Source organism: Danio aesculapii, chromosome 23 (genome assembly GCF_903798145.1).
Source record: "Danio aesculapii chromosome 23, fDanAes4.1, whole genome shotgun sequence".
NCBI classification, from domain to species: domain Eukaryota; kingdom Metazoa; phylum Chordata; class Actinopteri; order Cypriniformes; family Danionidae; genus Danio; species Danio aesculapii.
Window position 1 is genome coordinate 8,437,149 of NC_079457.1, and position 21,168 is coordinate 8,458,316.

Here is a 21,168-nt window from a genome sequence, read left to right on the forward strand (position 1 = left end):
TTCAACAAATATGTGTGTATGTGTGTGTGTGTATATATATATATATATATATATATATAAACACGGGCAAATATTAATCACAATTAATCAAATAAAAAAGGTGTTTTGACAAAATATATGTGTGTATTTTGTATATATTTGTTAAGTAAATGTAATACACACACATCCATAAACTATACAATTCTATTTTGTTTTATAGCTATATAACTTTGTAACATATAATTATATATATTTTATACCTAAATACAAATAATCTTGCATGTGTGTTTAAATATACATAATAAATATACACAGTACACTTTCTTTTTTGTATCGTATTTTGGATGCGATTAATCGTTGACCAGCATTAACATACACATATATTCTGATAGCATTAATTCACCCTCATGATCATACAAACAGTTTTGATTTTCTATCTTTCACTTGACAAAACAGAAGCAAGGTGTTCAAACCGAGATTTTATTATTTATGTCAGAAGTTTTGAAGTATTGCATATGAAAGTTCATTTTAAGTTGAGATTTATTAGGATTTTACAAATCTTGCAATTTTAACCTTATTTCCGAGGACTTAAGATACATTTTTTAACAATATTTAGCTATTCAGACTTTTTACATCACAATTCGAAGTTTTAATTTCATACCTAACTTTAGATTTATGTTTTCATCAAACGATTTTGATTTATTTTTCAAGATTATAAGTTTAGACTTTTCTCCCTCAGAATTAATATTTTTATTTAGGTAACAGTTTGGTATTATTATAATTACAAGCTGACATTTCTCAGGATTTTACACATCTTGCAAATTCAACCTTTTTCTGAGGACTCAAGATCTATTTATTTATATATATATATATATATATATATATATATATATATATATATATATATATATATATATATATATATATATATAATATTTTACAAATCTTTTTACAAATCTAACTTTTTTATTATTCTTTTATTCTTTAACTTTTTCTGGTGCAATTTTGAATAATAATTAGTTATCATCATACAATTTTGACTATTTCTCACTCAAAAACGGGTTTTATTATAATAACAAGTTTGCAAGTTAACATCTTGTTATTTTATTGACAATTTTTAGGATTTCATATCTTGCAATTATGACCTTTTTTCAATTATTATATATTTTTTTACAATTCAGACTTTTTATTTTGCGAAACATGTTTCAAACGACAATTATGGTCTTATAATTACCAGCTAATGAAAAACTGCAAGTCTGATTTCTTTTCCCATGATTCAGAGCTTCTTAGATGTCAAATTCGATTCGATTCTGATTTACAATTGAATATCTGATATCACACAAACCTTTCGTGAAATTCTGAGGACTTAAGATCTATTTTTTATATATTATATGTCAGGGGTCACCAACCTCGGTTCTGAAGGGCCGGTGTCCCTGCAGGGTTTAGCTCCAACTTGCATCAACACACCTGGCTGTTTCAGGTATACCTCGTAAGACCTTAATTAGCTCGTTCAGGTGTGTTTGATTAGGGTTGGAGCTAAAATCTGAAGGACACTGGCCCTCCAGGAACAAGTTTGGTGATCCCTGATATATGTTGCAATTCAGACTTTTTACATCGCAATTCTATCTTTTTTCCTGATCTCACAATTCTGGTCTTATAATTGAGAGTTCTGACGTCTTTCACTTTCTTTTTTTTCTTGATTCTGTGTTTTTGAGATGTTGAAAATGAGAAATTTTCAAGATTCTGAGTTTATCTGATGCAATTTTTTATAATTTTGAAGTTCTCATCATACAATTTTGACTTTTTATTCACTCAGAATTCAAAGTCCAGTATCTAGCTGTTTGTTTTTATTATAATATAACAAAAGACAGAAATTCATATGGGTTTTGAATGACATGAGAGTGTATAAATGATGCCAGAATTGTAACTGTCAGATGAACGACTCCATTAAGGTGTTGTGGTGTGTGTTTTAAGCCAGTAGATGTGTGTGTTTGTGGGTTGTTTTACTCCCAGTGCACCTGGGACGCTGTGGTTGAACGTCTTTTGGCATCCAGGCTTGAATTACATTGATCATTGACCTCCTTTAGCCTCTTCTCCTCCAGAAAGGCCACCAGTGAATCCCTCATGTCCACCACGTCCAGCATCTCCTGCAGGACCTGTGCCTCGTGCTGTTGCTGCTCAGTGCTTTTCTCTGAATCTGCACACGCAAAAACAGCAGCACAAGAAACATCCAATCAAGCTTTTGGACTTCATATTAACTGACAGGTGGAATACTATTGTTATTCGTGATTCAATCTAAACTAATCCAAATTAATTAACAGAATATATGTAAAGGTTACACAAAATGATTAATAATAATAATTCTGTAAATAATATTTTATAATTATTATTAATTTATTTATATTACTTCCGGTTTCCCCCACAGTCCAAAGACATGTGGCACAGGTGAATTGGGTAGGCTAAATTGTCCATAGTGTGTATGGATGTTTGCAGCTGGAAGGGCACCCGCTGTGTAAAACATATGCTGAATAAGTTGGCGGTTCATTCTGCTGTGGTGACCCCAGATTAATAAACGGACTAAGCCGAAAAGAAAATGGAATGAATGATTAATAATAATAATTCTGTAAAAAATAATATTTTATCATTATTATTATTATTTTTGTTTAATTATTTATTATATAATAATTTATTTATGTTATACTAATTGAATATGCACAGTACACACTTACACAATATTACATATATTTTTATATATTATTAGAATATAATTATATTATATACACACAATTTATTTATTAATCATTTAATTATATAATTTAATGTAATTACATAATTTAATTCGTTAGATTTAATGATTAATAATAATTCTGTCAATAATATTTTAGCATGATTATTTTTTAATATTTTTATTTATATTACTTATTATTTATTATATATTAATTATGAATGTATGATTTTTACTAATTAAATATGAACTGTACTTATACAATTTTACATATAATATTTTTATGTGTGTGTGTGTGTGTATATATATATTCACACACATACACATATACATATATATATATATATATATATATATATATATATATATATATATATATATATATATATATATATGTGTATATATGTGAATATATATATGTGAATATATATATATATATATATTTATATATATATATATATATATATATATATATATATATATATATATATATATATATATATATATATATATATATATATATATATATATGCGTATATATATATATACACACATACATACATATGTATATGTGTGTGTATATATAGTAGTATATATATTAATAAAGTAATATGTATATACATATATATACACACACATATTACTTTATTACTTTAATGTATATATATTATATACTTTATATACATATATACTATATATAAAATGACAGCTTTTCAAAACAAGTTCATGTCTCATTATAGGATTATTGCAACGAATATTTACATAAATATATAGAATTAATATAAAGAGAGCCCAGTGCTTCTATAATTACTGTAGAGAACCATTTTCGATTGATTGTGTTCTACTGTGAATGTAGTTTAATTCGCACCATCCATTTCCATGTAGCTGCGCAGCTCCATCTCCAGCATGCTCTGTTTGTCCTCCAGCTCCAGCTGTCGAGACCTTTGAAACACACATCCACAATCACATTACGCCACTGCTGTTAGCAAAGCCTGTAATTTAGTTTCTAACACACAGCATCCAATTGCGCGCACATCCAATATATGCTAAATACATGCAAAGCGGCGGCTTAAATAAATGAGGCCACTCGGAACATTCATCTTCAGCATTAGAGCTCGTCAAAGACAGACAGAAAAGAGGTTGCCAGTGGCAACAAGACCGTAAGCTGCTTCATTGAGCCTTCAGCTTTTCCTTTAACACATGAAAAAATAAACCACGTTTTTTCTACAATACCTGCCATTGAATTTCATCTCAATTGCAATTGAATTACTGCTGACTTACAATTAAAACGTACAATAAAAACACATAATTACAAGGTTAAGCAGCTGGGATGCAGATTCACTTAAAGTGAAACAATATTAAGTCAACCCATTAGCACAGAAACCAGTTCTAGTTGATTATTAGCATCCCTAATATTAACATATTGGCTGTTTATTAGTACTTTAAGTAATTATTCTGTATGATTATATTAGACAGCCACAGTCATATCACCCAGCAGCCCAAGACCGGTTACTTACTGAAGCTAAGCAGGGCTGAGCTTGGTCAGTACCTGGATGGGAGACCAGATGAGTAAACTAGGTTGCTGTTGGAAGTGGTGTTAGTGAGGCCAGCAGGGGGTGCTCAACCTGTAGTCTGTGTGAGCCCTAATGCCCCAGTGTAGTGAAGGGGACACTATACTGTTAGTGGGCGCCGTCTTTCAGATGAGACGTTAAAAGTTTGTTAAAACCAAAAAGAGAAGCCATGGCGACAGTGAATACCCAGAATATGTTTTTCCACCATTCATAGGTTTTACACTGATGTATATATTAAATATATATTATATATCTGAATTTAAAACAATTTAATATTCACAAAACTAAAATGAAATAACGAATTCTTTGATAAATGGAAAATAATATTTGAACCTAAATCTACAAATAACCTTCAGTATATTTTAGGAAGTGTACTTTATTTTGCTTTTATTCTTGCCATAATAACAATAATTAAAAACAAAATTTGTAGAGCAACCCATGTTCTGTTGTCATTAATATTTTAATAAACTTTAATAGGTAGAACTGTCCAATATATAAACAAAAGCAAGTGATGCACCTAAGTTTGATTTTAAAAATCTTGAAAGATTATAAAAATCTTTATAATCATTAAAACAATTTATAAAAATAATAAAAATAATTATTTTAAAAATCTTGAACGATAGTAAAGATATGAATAAATCCGGAAACTTACAACTTCTATGTTTATCCATCTTACTTTACGGTGGGTTTCTTTTGACCGCCCCCTGTCGTTTTAAAAAATATCTCATTGGCAATTGCATCAAGTATAAAAGCCCCATCTGTTTCGTGAGGTATGCGCGCAGTCGACGGAGGTCCACAACGCAGCGCCAGGCGAAAGCATTAATCACACTTTAACAAATGGTAATAATTAACGTTTACAAATACTTTCGAAAATCACGATCGCAACATATATATATATATATATATATATATATATATATATATATATGCATGCCTAATATCTGATGGCTAGAAGGTAATTAATTTTTATAAAAAAAATAAATGAGTGTCTGTGATGCAGTCTGTGCAGCAGCAAGTCCAGAGACTGTTGTGTACACCATGATTTGATATGAAATTCACTTTAATGTGTGATATGACTAAAAATTGGTTAAATGTTTGCTCAATTCAAATGAGCAGCGGCTTGGACCCAGAGACGTCTTCCATACGTCACCAACCTTACAAGCAGATAAGCACATCTGAAATAATATGAAGAAGTCCAATGGATAATATTTAGATGGTGTAAAAGAGTTGAACATCTTTTGAACAATCCAGTGTTTTTCTCAATTAATAATAATAATAATAATAATAATAATAATAATAATAATAATAATAATAATAATAATAATAATAATAAAAACATCTCAATAAACTCTGTACAAAATATACAAAATATACAAAATATCCGACCTGAGCCTAATATGTAATACTACAAGTTTTTATGTACATATATTAAATATACATCTATTAAATATGTTATATTCCATGTATAGTAAATAGCCAAAATCAACTTTGAAGACTTTTATTTTATTACAATAATGACTTTTATTACAATATTTATTCACTTGTGCCTCTTTTAAAATGTTGGACAGTTTACTGTTAAATGAGTCAAATCTATATTGAGTAAAATTCCTTTAAATGGAGAAAAAAACCTAGCCAGTACTGTATAATAATGCTTTATGCAATGTACCATTGTCTGTATTTTTTTCAGAAAATTCTTTTAACAGGCAGAAACAACATTACAAACCCTTCAAAGTGCAACAAAACAAACACTTTGGGCCCTATCATACACCCGGTGCAATAAGGCGCAAGATGTGTTTGGTGTGATTTGTTGCTATTTTCCGACCAGCACAAGCCTTTATTTTCACGTTTTGTGCCACGTTGTTTAAATAGCAAATTTAATTTAATTGAAATGCTGGTGTAAAAAGGAGATGTGTTGAGGCGCATTGTTGGTGCGTTGCTAATTTGAAGAACTGAAACAGACTGCGCCATTGACCAGATAAAACCTGGTCTAAAGACCAGCGCTGATTTCATTAGTTATGCACATATGCAGGTCCAAACGCCTACACATTACTTAATACACACAGGATGTATAGCAATACACAAATATCTTTACAAATAAAAAACATTAAAGGATTAAAATGTTACAAAAGTTATTATTTTCTACATAAATATATAAAACCACTGCCTTCATGCCTTCTACAGGCTTTTTTCAGTTTATCCATGACAATTTGTATTTGTATAATGTTATTATTATTATTAGTAGTAGTATTATTTATTATTTGCTTATTTATATTTGTTTTAATAAAAACACGTTTAGATTTGTCCACCTGTCAGGTTTTGGAGACATCTGCATCACCATACGGGGCATAGATTAGGATATAACTTTTTTGAGCACACTTGATTATTATTGTTTATTTATTTGTTTGATGGAAATTAGAACTGAATTTAGAAATAGTTTTGAAACAAATCTTTGAGCTTACGAAACAAAATTAAATATGTAAGCTAATGGATGTCTTCAGTGGAGTGAGTACAACATTGTTTCCTTATCCACGAAAAGTAAAGGAGTAAAGAGAAAGAGAGGCTAAATGGAGGAGGCTCCTTCTTTATCCTCATGCTGCAGATGCTCTGTTTAACTGTTTTCTCGCTAGTAAAGCATTCGGTTTTCCTTTACAAAGTCATGTAAATAGCAAATGTGCCATGGCGTGACGCAACTCATTCTTAAAAGGAATGAGAGGTGAGACTCTAATTGGTTTAATACACGTTATGCTCAAAACACACCCATAACTCATTAAAAGAATAAGCACAACCCTGTTAGACCATGCGCCAGGGCGCAGAGGGTATTTTTCTGTCCTTAAAATAGCAAAATTGGATTCGGTCATGCGCACTATGCGCTTTTGACTTTGCACCTAGATCACTAAAATAGAGCCCTTCAAGTTTTCTGTACAGTAGACTACATTACAGTACATTAATCTCAAAGTTGAGAGGTGCAAGTAAAAAGATTGAGCTGTGTTAAGTCACAGTATTCAGACTTACGCCACCATGAGATCAGACTCCTCTGACAGCAGATTGTTTTTCTCCTGGACCAGTTCAATCCACTGATCAATGATTTCAGGGTCACCGGTACCTAAAAATACAAACACACAGACACACACACAAACAATGTTAGAATGCCTGCAAGAGCTTCTCATCCTCACACATTTTACACAGTTTTTCATCCTGGGATACTTACTACTTACTATAAAACAGTACTGAAAAAATTCACGTGCAAGTTAAAAAGGAAGCCTTTTAGCATTTAGACAATGAAAAACATTACAAACATTTTGTATGGTTGAACTAAAAAACTCTACGGTTAAACTAAATATCTGTTGAATATTTTGAATGAAGGAAATGTTTATTGCATCTTTGATAACGTCATCACCCAGTTGAAGCTGTACACATTTAATGGACATGTCTGTGATGTACAAATGTTATGTGGGTTAAAAAGTTCTCTGGGTTTCTCTGGGTCTGACCGCGGTCTAATATGATGAAGTGACACCTTTAGTGTACTGTGTGTGTGTTTTTGTCTGCAGATGGATGAGTTGTCATACCCGTTTCTCCTCTCAGAGCTCGCTCCAGCTCCACTCCTTTCTCCTCCAGCTCTTTAAAGGTCACTTCGATCTCTTCCAGTCGTCTCTGAATCGACTGTGGAGGCGTCACAAACAAGGACATCACCACCAGAGAAGAACAGATTTAATCACAACACTCCATTTTGTCATCTTCTTATATAAATTCATGATGAGATTTCTTATATTGCGAACAACTGAGTTTACAATAAGGTTGTGAAAAATGAAATATAAATGGGGTATATACAGAGCAGGGGCCTCATGTACAAAGAATTCATACTAAAACATTGCATACGAACAAAGCTGTAAATGTGCAAATTCAGATGTATGAAACACTGCGTATGTGGAATCCCAGGCATATTCTCTTTGTACATCCGAATTAACGTGAAACTGAGCGCACGAGCGCAAAACTCCTCCCTGCCTCCTCCCCCTAATAAATATGGTAATGACTCCACTTTGGCAAAACCAAATAAAAAAGCAATGGCAAAAGCAAGCAAAAAGAGAAACTTCACAGTATGTGAATTTGAGGTGCTCCTATTGGAGGTAGACCGGAGAAACACGGTGTTATTTGCAAGTTTGTTCTCCGGAATTAATAACAAAAGAAAAAAAATAGAGTGGGAGAGTTTAGCTGACGCAGTCTGAACATTGCAGTGAATTAAAAAAAGAAATGATCAGATGTAAAGGTGCAGGTTAAGGGAAGAACAGTGGCGCATCGTCAAAGTGCGGACCAAACAGGTGGGGGAACAGGGGATGCTGAGCTAACACCCTTTGAGGAGAGAGCTGCCTCAATTGTGGGCGACACTTTACTGTCTGGAGTAGTATCCGTGTCTGTGGGAGACACAGATGTATTAGAGGAACACTTTGTTATGGCGGTATAGCAGCACCCCTCTGCTCTTATCAAGGCAGCGCCACCGGCATTTCAGCTGCCCAATCGCCTGCTCTACAACTGACCGACTGCCTGCCACCTTGGAGCCTCATCCCAACCATGCTGTTTATGAGGATGAATTAATCATGGGTTGACCAAGGCCACCTTGCTACAGTTTGAGCATCACATATTATTTGCACATTTTGCACAATTCACATGATTTACAATACCATTTTTCCACAGAAAAAAAGCTCTTCAGTCCTATACAACAGTGCTCTGTTTTGCGTCCGGCTGCTGATAAGCCTGGTTGGCTTTATTCTGCGATAACAACCTCCTGAATGTACTTTATCCCTAAATTATTCGGCTAGTAAGCAATCTATACCATGCAGACTTGAGCATGTGATCTTTCTCACCTGAGCTTTGTGGAAACGCTGGATTTCAGTCATTTTTGCTTTCCGCTCCAGAGTTTTCATCCTCTTTAAGTTGCGTTTTTCTGACTCCGAAATTTCAAAATCAGCTCCCTGAACACATAAACACAAACTTAGAGTCAACACCTTTTAGCTTTTACACACACATATGCATTATAGCATTTAGCAGTTAATCCTGACCTATTATCTTATTTCAGAACAAGAAAAATTGCATGGCAAATCATTGGACACCAATAAATCATTGTAGTACTTATTTTTTTTATTATTTTTTCCATGCATTTCTATATTTATTAGACATTCATATCTAATAAATATGTACCTACGAATGGGCATGACCATATACAGTAATAAGTAGTATCTACTTGTTACTTACTAGGATCTAATAATTATAATAATAGTACATAATTAGTAATAGTACCCATTTACTACTATTAAATAAAAAATATGGGTTACACTTTATGTCAAGCTGACCTTGTTAAAGTGTAACTATTCATTTAAATACTGAGCAATATTCACTCATTCATTTTCCTTCCGCTTAGTCTCTTTATTCATCAGGGGTTATAACAGCGGAATGAACCGCCAACTTATCCAGCATATGTTTTACACAGCGTGTGCCCTTCCAGATGCAACTCAGTACTGGAAAACACCCATACACATGCATTCACACAGTGGCCTAGCCAGAGCCCAGATCTAAATCCTATTGAACATCTCTAGGGAGATCTGAAAATAGCTGTACACCACCGCTTCCCATTCAACCTGATAGAGCTTGAGAGGTACTGCAAAGAGGAATGAGCAAAAATTCCCAAAAACAGGTATGCCAAGATTGTGGCATCATATTAAAAAAGACTTGAGGCTGTAATTGCTACCAAAGGTGCATCAAAGTATTGAGCAAAAGCTGTGAATACTGATGTACATGTGATTTTTCAGCTTTCTTATTTTTAATAAATCTGCAACAATTTAAAAGCTCTTTTTTCACATTGTCATTATGGGGAATTTTTGTGGAAATAAATGAATTTAATCCATTAATCCAGGCTGTAACATAAAAAAATGTGGAAAAAGTGAAGCGCTATGAATACTTTCCGGATACACTGTACACTTTATGGCCAATCAATTACTTAAATGTACTTTCTATATGGTTAGTGTTAGAATGCAGGTTAAGTTTTGGGTTAGTTGCAAACAGTTATCTACATAATTAATTGAAATGACTACAGTAAGCACATGAAACATTTATAAACAAAAATAACCACAATTACAGACTGGAAATACATTGCCAAACTGTGTAAAAAATGCAAAATTTACTTTTTATAAAAACTAAAATAAAAAATATTACTTTATCTCACCTTGCAATCCAAATAATGTTCAGCCTGAAGGTCCTCTTCATCCTCATCTTCATCATCAACATCTTCATTATCATCTTCTGATACATACTGATCTGGCTGACTTTGACCTGATGAGCGAATAAAACACACCCAAAATTAGCTACTAAAACAAAATATAACATTTCTAAATCAGTATTTTCTTTCTCATTCTTTCTTTCTTTCTGTCTTTCTTTCGTTTTTCTTTCTGTCTTTCTGTCTTTCTTTCGTTTTTCTTTCATTTTTCTTTCATTTTTCTTTCTTTCTTTCTTTCTTTCTTTCTTTCTTTCTTTCTTTCTTTCTTTCTTTCTCTTTCTTTCTTTCGTTTCTTTCTTTCTTTCTTTCATTCTTTCTTTCTTTCTTTCATTCTTTCTTTCTTTCTTTCTTTCTTTCTTTCTTTCTTTCTTTCTTTCGTTTTTCTTTCTGTCTTTCTGTCTTTCTTTCGTTTTTCTTTCTTTCTTTCTTTCTTTCTTTCTTTCTTTCTTTCTTTCTTTCTTTCTTTCTTTCTTTCTTTCTTTCTTTCTTTCTTTCTTTCTTTCTTTGCTGTACAATTCAATTGAATAAAACAAATAAAAAAGTCAAACATCAGTAAAACATCATTGAATGAAATACAAAAAATACAAAAATATTAAAAGGTGACTAAGCTAATTTTTTTTTAAATGATTTTGATATTTGAAAGCATCAAAACAAACACGCCCATAATTAACAAGTCCCTGCCCCTTTTTGATATCGTCACTATAGTTATTAGACACGCCCCTTACTGCTGAGAGGCTGAAAGTGTTTTGGGACTCGGCCAGACGCTGTGTTAAAAAAGCCTTTGGGCCCAAATTGGTTCTCCACTTTTGACTCATCCCAGTGCACACACACACATTCACACAGACAGTAGACATACACCTGGAGCAGTGTATCATTCACTCTCCCATCTTCGATTAGAGTCAGGGAATCAAACCTGCAACCTTTCTAACCTCAAGTCCAGGTCCCTAACCATTAGACCACAACTACAAAGCTGTGCATTATTTAATAATCATAGCTCTATATTTACTAATGCATTATGAAAATCTAAATTCATGCTTGTTAACATTAGTTAATACACTGTTAGTTACACTCTCAGAAATAATGGCATTAAACCTGTCACTGGGGTGGTACCTTTTCAAAAAGTACACTTTTTTTTACCTTACAGGGCCACATTTGTACCTTAAAGCAGTGGTTGCCAAAGTGGGGGTCACAGGACAATGACAGGGGGTTTCTAATAGTTTAATAAAATTGATTTGACTTTTTGGAATTACCATATTTTATCCATAACCCACAGAAGATAAAGAAAAAGTAGTTAATAGTTACATAAAAATCAACAACATGCAAATGAAAAGACATCAGCCTTTTAATATTTTTTAGGATTGGTGTTTTTACATTAGATTAACAATAACGCAATAGCATCAGCTGCAGAAGACTGATTTTTTAGCACCAGGTTAAACTTTCTGACACCTTTATGACAATCAAATACATTAAAAATAACTACAGGCCACAACTGAACATTGAGGATGATCTCTGAGTGGCGGTCTCCAAAATTAAACCAAGAATAGACTTGTGCAGAAAACATTGTGCCCACCGGTCTCATTGGTCAATATTAAATTAAACAAATTGATAAATGACTATATAAATTATAGCCTATGGTTGTTAGACTGTTGCACTTTTTTGTGTGGTCAATATGCTCATATTTATACAGGCCTACATTGTAAAAAAAATATCTGTAATTTTACGGTTTATTTCACACAGCTACGGTGCCGTAAAAAAAACGTAAAAAAAAAACGGCCGTTAAATTACAGAAATTTACTGTAAAATAACAGAGGTTGAATTACAGAAATTTACCAAAAATTTAATTTAGGGAAATTTCGGTAATTTAATGTCTGTTATTTTTCGGTAAATTTCTATAATTTAACGGCTGTTATTTTACGCTTTTTCTCCGGTACCCCAGCTGCCGGAAATAAACTAAAATTACAGATTTTATTTTACAGTGTATTGATGTGTGTGCAACATTTATATATCTATAACCACCTCTGAGGAATGTGGGAGTTTTGTACTGTAAAATGTTTGTTTAAAAGTTTTGTAAAACGTTTGTTGAAATGTTGTAGGTTGCAGGCATGAAATTAAATGTGAAATCTTTCTATTTCTAAAGATGTTTGGTGACTAAAATATCTTTTTAAAAAATATGTCCATTTTATAGATCTGTTTTGTTCAAATGCACCTATATTTGACCTATATTTACTGAGAATTTTTTTTTTAATTGCAAAATAGAGTGTACTCGATTATGCCAAGCACTGTACATATTAATACCTAAAAAGTACAAATGTGTACCCCGTAGTACACTAAAGATACAAAATGTACGCTAAATGTAGAAAATTGTACCTTTAAAGTACCAATGTGCACATTTAAGGTACCAAAGTGTACCTTTTAAAAAGGTACCACCATTTTGACATGTTTTAATTATGAGACTGTAACATGAACTGACAATGACCAACTGTATTTTCATTAACTAACATTACCAAACATCAATAAATACTGTGATAGATTGTTAGTTCATGTTAGTAAATACATTGCCTACAGTAATACAATCTTATTGTAAAGTGTTACCATATTGTCTACACTGTAAAAAAAAAATGGTGGGTTCCACAAAATTGATTTGTGTTGTGACGACACAAAGGAATTAAGTTCACTTATTCGCTTTTACAAATTTAAGTGAATTGAACATAAAACAATTAAGTTGTCCCTCCCCCCCCAAAAAATAAGAATTGTGTTGTTTCAGCTCATTTTAAATAAGTGGCTTGAACAAACAGCAAATGTATTTTTTTCAGTGTGCGCAGGAGCTTGATAATAAGTTGTTTAGGTTTCAAAATATTGCATTGTTTTGGCTGTACATACCTGTATTTCAAGGGCGTAGAACTGAAATGTCCCCACCAATAATTTAATCGACTTATTTGATCATTTAATAAAATAATGCTCTGTCAACCCTTAGTAACCTACACGTGCACGAAGTCAAGTTCGCTACCAAGGCTGTGCAATTAATCAGAATTCAATTTCGGCCTCCATGATTAATGATTATGAAAAATAATAATCGGGATAAAAAAGTTAAATTGCATCATACATTCATTCATTTTCTTTTTCGGCTCAGTCCCTTTATTAATCCAGGGTCGCCACAGCGGAATGAACCACCAACTTATCCAGCACATGTTTTATGCAGTGGATGCCCTTCCAGCTGCAACCCATCTCTGGGAAACATCCATACACACTCATTCACACTTATACACTACAGACAATTTAGCCTACCCAATTCACCTGTACTGCATGTCTTTGGCCTGTGGGGGAAACCAGAGTACCCGGAGGAAACCCTCGCGAACGTGCAAACTCCACACAGAAATGCTAACTGACCCAGCCGAGGCTCGAACCAGCGACCTTCTTGGTGTGAGGCGATAGCACTACCTACTGCGCCACTGCATCGCACCACATCATACACTTTACACACACATCATACTGTCTGACTGCAGTGAAATCGTGTCCATTGACTTTTGCAGCATGGGACGTGTTTGTTATTTGTATTATTAAGTGTTTATTTTAAATTATTAAGTATTTTATTCATGTTTTTAAAAGTGTGAAATGGAATTTGTGATGTTCAATACATGCGCTCTAGGGATGTATGTTCCCACCAATGTCAAGAGCAAATCTATGCCCTTGCTGTGTTTCATTATTACTTTGTATACTATGCAGTTCGCATGGCATGTACTTCTTGTCATTCAAGTCACCTCGCAGCAAGAAGGTCGCTGTTTCGAATCCCAGCCGGGTCAGTTGGCGTTTCAGTGTGGAGTTTACATGTTCTCCCCGTGTTCGTTGGGTTTCCTCCGGGTGCTCCGGTTTCCCCCACAAGTCCAAAAACATGCACTATAGGTGAATTAGGGGGGCTAAATTGTCTGTAGTGTATGTATGTGAAAGATTGTGGATGGGTGTTTCCTAGTGATGGGTTGCGGCTGGAAGAGCATCCGCTGCGTAAAACATGCTGGATAAGTTGGCAGTTCGTTCTGCTGTGGCGACCCCAGATTAATAAATGGACTAAGCCGAAAAGAAAATAAATGAATGAATGAAATTGGCCGAAGTGTACAGTATGCTTGTGATTATTAGTGTATGTGTGGGTGTTTCCCAGTACAGGGTTGTAACTGGAAGGGCATCCGCTGCATAAAACATATGCTCGATAAGTTGGTGGTTCATTCCGCTGTGGCGACCCCAGATTAATAAAGGGACTAAGCCGAAAAGGAAATGAATGAATGGATGAAATTGACTGTTGTTTACAATATGTTTGTGATTGTGAGTGGGTGTTTCCCAGTACAGGGTTGCAGCTGGAAGAGCATCCGCTGCATAAAACATATGTTGGATACGTTGGCGGTTCATTCCGCTGTGGCGACCCCAGATAAATAAGAGACTAAGTGGAATTAAAATGAATGAATAATAAAAAAAGGTTTCAAAATATTTTCAGACCTGCAGGAACTCTGTGAACGCTGAATCGCTGCTGGAGCCGTGGTGAAGACAGATTCCATGGGGAAAACTTGGAGCGCATCTTTCCATGCTGTGATTGGCTAGTTGGCTGTGGCGGAGGTTCGCTCTTCCTCCTCATGCAGCGGCGGTTTCGTTGCTCATGCTGGCTCTTCCCCGATCCAGTGCCTCCGCTCCAGTAGCCCTCCTCTTCATGCTGTTTAGAGGAGGAGGTGGAGGCGGCAGAAGACGAGCCTCGTGTCTCAGAGTCTGAATCCTGGCTCAACAGATCCACCTTCTCCTCTTCGCTCAGCTGGAGTTTGCGCAGGGACGGTTTGGGTTTGGGCTCCTCAGGAATCTGTTCTGATTCCTCTGGGATATTAGAGGGTTCGTGCACCACATTATGGACAGTGCGAGGTTTCGGGAGAGGAGCTCTGGAGCCACGCGGGGCAGGAACTGGATTGATGTTGTGTTGTTGGTTTTCAGTGTTTGAGTTTTCTGCACTGAGCGCTGAAGGTTTGGGAGGTTGATGGGTGTCCTTGAGATCGGGTGGTTCATCTTGGTCTGGAGCGGGAAACTCGGTTGATTCATCAAAGTCAGGGTCAACAGAGATCTTATATGAGCCCTTGCGCTTTATTGAGAGATGAGCAGGTGGCGATGAAGCCGCTGTAGTTTCTCCATTGTTGTCCCCCTTACTTCCATTCTCAGAATGATTCTAGAAAATGGACAAAACATAATCTAACATGATGATTTTGTACTTTGATTATTTGTAAAATGTAAGCATCATAGAGTCTTTTTAACCCTTTAACTGCCCCACCAAGAAAAATTTGGATTGAATTTCTTAACTCCTCATGTCGCTAGTTAACAAATTCAATGCATTCTTTTTTAACACATCCCATAATTTCTAAAATATCAACCTCTACCAAATGGTGGATATGTCAGTTTATGGTAAAACTAACGTAAATATTACACTACACTGAAAACCTTAATAAGTTGACTGAACTAAATAATTGAGTAATCTCGTTGCCTCAATTTAATTGAATAATGGAGTCTCCCAAAACATGCATATTTAAGTTTATTTAACTTGTCGGTTTTGTAGACTATACTTAAATTGTTCAGTTCACCAAACTTAGTACCATTTGTTTTCTGATTTAAAAAAAGACCTTGCACTTAAAAGGTTGCACATATTAGAATTTTACAGTCAAGACCTATTTTTTTCAAAGGATTAATTATGATTTTGAGCTCACTACACTCGAAATCTTAAGTTTATGCATTTTCATGGTACATAAGTTAAATTAGCTCATATTTTTAGGGTAGGGGTGTCCCAATTCTCTTTAGCTTAAAGGTGTAGGGCTAAGGAGAAGGGCTAGATACCCCTTGAAATGGAGATTTTTCAGGACCACACTCGAAACCAAAGGGTATGGGAAATTTCCATACCCTTTGGTTTCAAGTGTGGTCCTGAAAAAGCTTAACCTGCCTAGTTAAGCTTATTAACCTAGTGAAGCCTTTAAATTTCACTTTAAGCATAATAGAAGTGTCTTGAAAAATATCTAGTCAAATATTATTTACTGTCATCATGACAAAGATAAAATGAATCAGTTATTAGAAATGAGTTATTAAAACTATTGTTTAGAAATGTGTCGAAAAAATCTTCTCACCACATTTCTAAACATAATAGTTTTAATAACTCATTTCTAATAACTGATTTAAAAAAAAATTAAAGGGGGGGGCTAATAATTCTGACTTTAACTGTATATATGAAATAGGTGACTGATTGTAGTTTTGTTTATACTTAATCATATTTTAAAAACTATTATCACATAAGAATATAGAGCATCTGTGAAGAGAACCAGACATATGTAATGCATATAGAATATATAATGACTACACATTGTGTATAGACTCTAATTAATTATATAAACAGTTAAAGCATGTTGCACTCCTTTCACTTACTCCTTTCACTCACTTTCAGTAATAAGATCATTGAGCAGTTTATTGAATTAATTTGCAAATAAATAATAATAATAAAAAATAATAATAATAATTTAAAAAAAAATAAATAAATAAATCACAATATCAGTCAGAAAAACTGCAATTAGACTTTGCCCCCCCCAAAATCGCACAACCATAAAGCCAACCCCTTAAAGCCAACCAAGCAAAACCAACAAATGTTCACTCTTCCATTATATGCGTGTGTGTTTTGCTTATGCATTTTACAGAAACTGCTTATCTTCAGGTTAATAACAGACTAGGCTGCCTAGTGCAACAAAAAGTGACAGCAAAAAAGAAATCTCAGAAGCTCAAAGAAAACTGCATCGGCTCTGTAAGAGTCTTATGACCAACCACTAGGAATCCAATCTCAGAAGCATTACTCACACAGAAGCTCCTTCTACACACACACACACACAGAAATGGATTTGCAGCACAGTCACACAGCGCAAAACATCATTCGGTACAACAGCAAGAAAGCTACGGAAATGTTTCTCCTGACGCAGCAGCTGACCCACATTAGATCTTGTCATAGACCGTCAGCCTATCATACCATTTTAACATATTTTAAAGGGAGGTCTCAAGCCGATTACACCAGTATCAGGGTTGATTAAATATATTTTCACCAAAGAAACTTTATTTATTCTCCCTCATGTGGATTTAAACCTTTCAAGAGTTTCTTTATTCTGTAATATCTTTTATCTTTATTCTGCAGATAGTTTGTAGAATGCTGGTTGCTTTTATAGCAAGAATAATAAATACTATGGAAGTCAATGGGTGGCAGTCACCAGCATTTATCTAAATATCTTCGTTTGTATCCAACAGAAAAAGAAAGTCAATTAGGTTTCAAATATAGGAGTAAATGTTTTTATTTTTGGGTGAACTGTCCCTTTAAGGCCTTTTATAAATGATCAGTACCAGCTATCTGAAGCCCAGGCCTTTATTTTGATGTCAGCTGTAACGTAGGTGTTGTAATTGGATAGTGCAGTTGGTGGCAGAAATGCGCATCTAAAATGACTGAGGTGTGGAAATATGAAAGCAGTTCAGCAGCAATGTGTACGTGTGCTCTGTGAGCATTTTGAGATGCAGTTGGAACAATACTACAATATTGGCAATTTTATACAGCACCTAAAAGCTAAAAATACAACATAATACAGCATTTTCTCTGAAGTAACTTGCGCAAAGATGGTAGTGTAGACACACTTTGATCAAAATGCTGATAATAAGATTAAGGCATTTAAATAACTATTTAAAGCAACTAAAATGGGCATAAATCCCCTTTTTTAATATAAGATTTATTTTATTATGTGCCCTGTCAATCATCTAGTCACATCATCCACATTTCTGTCAAATTTATTTTCCTACCGAATTGGAGATTCAGCAGCACCTTAATCTGCCATTGGCAGGCCTTTCATTCAGGATGAAAATCTCCGCAGGTATTTGCGTAATTATACATTCAGATATTAACGGATTCAGTATTCATACAAGTTCCCTTTGTTGTTGCAAATAAAATATTAGGTTAGTACTAGGTTAGATCTTAATCAACATTCCATTCAACATTCCTTCAATCAATTCTTGCACATCTGCCATGTTTGTAGTTTGTTAAAAGTTTATATCAGTGTATGTACTTAAAATACATAAACGACGGTAATTCACATTGAACATGCGATGTACCGTGGGCCATTTTAGCCATTCAATTTAACTGGACACAGTACTTCTGGATAACTTTGGAAACCTCAATTCAACAAACTGGGATACAATAATTTTATTTTTAAATGCTGTTTGAGATGGGTATTATGCGAATTGACTATTATGCAAAATTGGCTACCGTTTTCTCCACAGAAGGCTATTAAGCGGGAGTGAACTATTTCTTTTTTTTAATTTAAAGTATCAGGAAAAAAAAATTCCCAAACAAAACTGCTGTTTACATTACACTGGTGTTTTCAAAGAGCTCCGTTATCAGCACAACTGTGGAAAATGCAACCGCATCCATGGTGACTGGCCCGGATTGACACGGAATGTAAAAAAAATAAATAAGAAGAATAAGATAAAGCTTTAAATCTTACTAAAGGGACTGACAGTAGCCGTATTTTCACTGTCAGGCCAGTGCGAGCCAAGGCATTTATCGGCATGAGAAGTGAGGCCAAAATCATGTTGTGTTTCCACTGTCGGGCTAGTAGCTCGCTGCGCGTCACGCAAACCCAGCCCCCAGAACATCCCCCGAATTAAACGTCACACAACCCATCCAGTTGAAAGTGACAGTGAAAGAGTGACTGGACCTGGCTTGCTCATTTTAGGTGCGATAGTGGAAACACGGCTATTAATGTATCCACAGTTGTGTATTGCAGACTTTATAATAATTATTTTTTTTTATCTTTAATGGGACAAAACAGAGAACAGACAGGAAAGTGTGGAAAGTAGAAAAAGGGAAAGGATCAGCAAAGGCCCTCAAGCAGGGTATTGAACTCTGGTCACCGTGTGCACCTTAGTGCCATGTGGCAACGCACAGTAAAATTTTCCTTTTTTTTTTTGTAGAATTTTCATTTTTAAAGATGTTAGTGTGCTGTAATAAGTGCATTGTGGACCTGCCCATAGGTATATATCACAAACGTACTCTTTTAGTTGGTCAATGCCGCTGTCTATTTCAGTTGCCTCAAAATAGCAACCCGCCAACAACGCACCCTAACACATATGTTTCAAAACTGCAAATCCATGGGGGCACAAATGAGTGCAAATTCATTTGCCATTTAAACAATATTCCACAGGACATACCTGGCACTAGGCTTGTGCCGGTATTCGGTAATGCGATAAATCACGGTAATGAATATGCACGATATTGTTATCGCGGGCACTTCAAAATACCGTGAAAAATAATAGATCCGAATTTATATTCTTAGAACGCGCCTTAGCTTATTTTCCATCAACCGCTTGAAGAAACACTGCGTATATGCTGCGCAGAACTGATGCGCACTCTGATGTAAACAATCCCCACATGTAGAAGCCCTGTGTGCGCGCCGCCGCTGCCACCGCACTATAATCCTCACACGCAGAGGCGGACTTGCCATCTGGCAGACCGGGCACTTTCCTGGTGGGCCGACGTACTTTTTGGGCCGGGCTGATCATCGTCTTATGATTTGATCGGCCCATAAAAGGCTTAGCAGCCTATCGTTTTTTTCTGCCTTATTGATTGACGTTGCTGTGATCTGTGACTCTCTGAAAGTAGATGCTTTTTTTCCCGGACAGACAGACCGGGCCGGTCCATGTGACACTCTGCAGCCCATTGGCTCTTTTCGGTATTGACATTGGGCTGGCCCAATCACAAACTCCTATTTTGGACTCCGTGTGAGCGTGCGTCGTCTGTGTGTATTTGTCAAAATAGTCGAGAGTCAGAGAGAAGAAACGCAAGGGAGGCGCAGAGAAATCGCGAGAAATACACCGGCGTTTCATTTAGCGATTCTGAAAAGTTCTCTGTTCATTCTTGTACACGGCTAAAAACGCAAATCACGTGACCACACACTCTCTGCCCAGAGCTGCAGACACTAGTTCAGCGGGTAAGCATAAACCCCAGGTGAGAGGATAGTGCATGTCAGACAGTTCATCTGCTGGGTGATCTCATCTCACTATAGTTGTTAAACGTGATATTGAATTCATCTTGTTGTCTCTATCTAACAATTCTTATGTCTTTTGAATCACTTGTTCTCAGTTAACTGTTTTGGCTGAGTGCAAAGATAAGCTAATATATTAATTTATGTAACCACATACACTGATTCTGCACATTGACTGATTGCTTACCTTTATCGTTTAAATTTAATGTACGTTATACTGTTATAATGGCCATTATTGGTTATTAAAACTGATATTCTGCAAAAGAGACCGTGTAAATCAAATATCAAAATGAAACAAATTTGACTTATATTATGTTTTCATTGTTTAGATAGTGAAACAGCAAGCAGGATGAGGTGAAAGGTTAAAATGTAACACTGTTCCCTTTGAAGATTTACCCATGCATTAGCAGGCAGTTTTTGTTATGTTTATTATTGAATAAGCTAAATTGACTGTAGTGTATGAGTGTGTGTGAATGAGTGTGTATGGGTGATTTCTAATATTGGGTTGTGGCTGGAAAGGCATCTGCTGCATAAAACATGCTGGAATAGTTGGCA

General features: G+C 34.9%; 1 protein-coding gene across 1 annotated transcript in view; it reads right to left on the reverse strand.

The window, feature by feature from the left end:
• Window positions 1-982: 982 nt before the first annotated feature.
• The window catches only part of mical1 (microtubule associated monooxygenase, calponin and LIM domain containing 1), a 127,501-nt gene continuing 107,315 nt past the window's right edge, over window positions 983-21,168 (reverse strand). The window contains exons 18-24 of the mRNA XM_056449358.1: window positions 15,026-15,734; window positions 10,490-10,596; window positions 9,135-9,242; window positions 7,842-7,935; window positions 7,288-7,378; window positions 3,573-3,646; window positions 983-2,176 (exon numbers count right to left, since the gene is read on the reverse strand). Of these exons, the coding sequence (XP_056305333.1) occupies window positions 1,983-2,176; window positions 3,573-3,646; window positions 7,288-7,378; window positions 7,842-7,935; window positions 9,135-9,242; window positions 10,490-10,596; window positions 15,026-15,734 (1,377 nt within the window). The 3' untranslated portion in view covers window positions 983-1,982. The remainder of the gene's footprint in view (window positions 2,177-3,572; window positions 3,647-7,287; window positions 7,379-7,841; window positions 7,936-9,134; window positions 9,243-10,489; window positions 10,597-15,025; window positions 15,735-21,168) is intronic.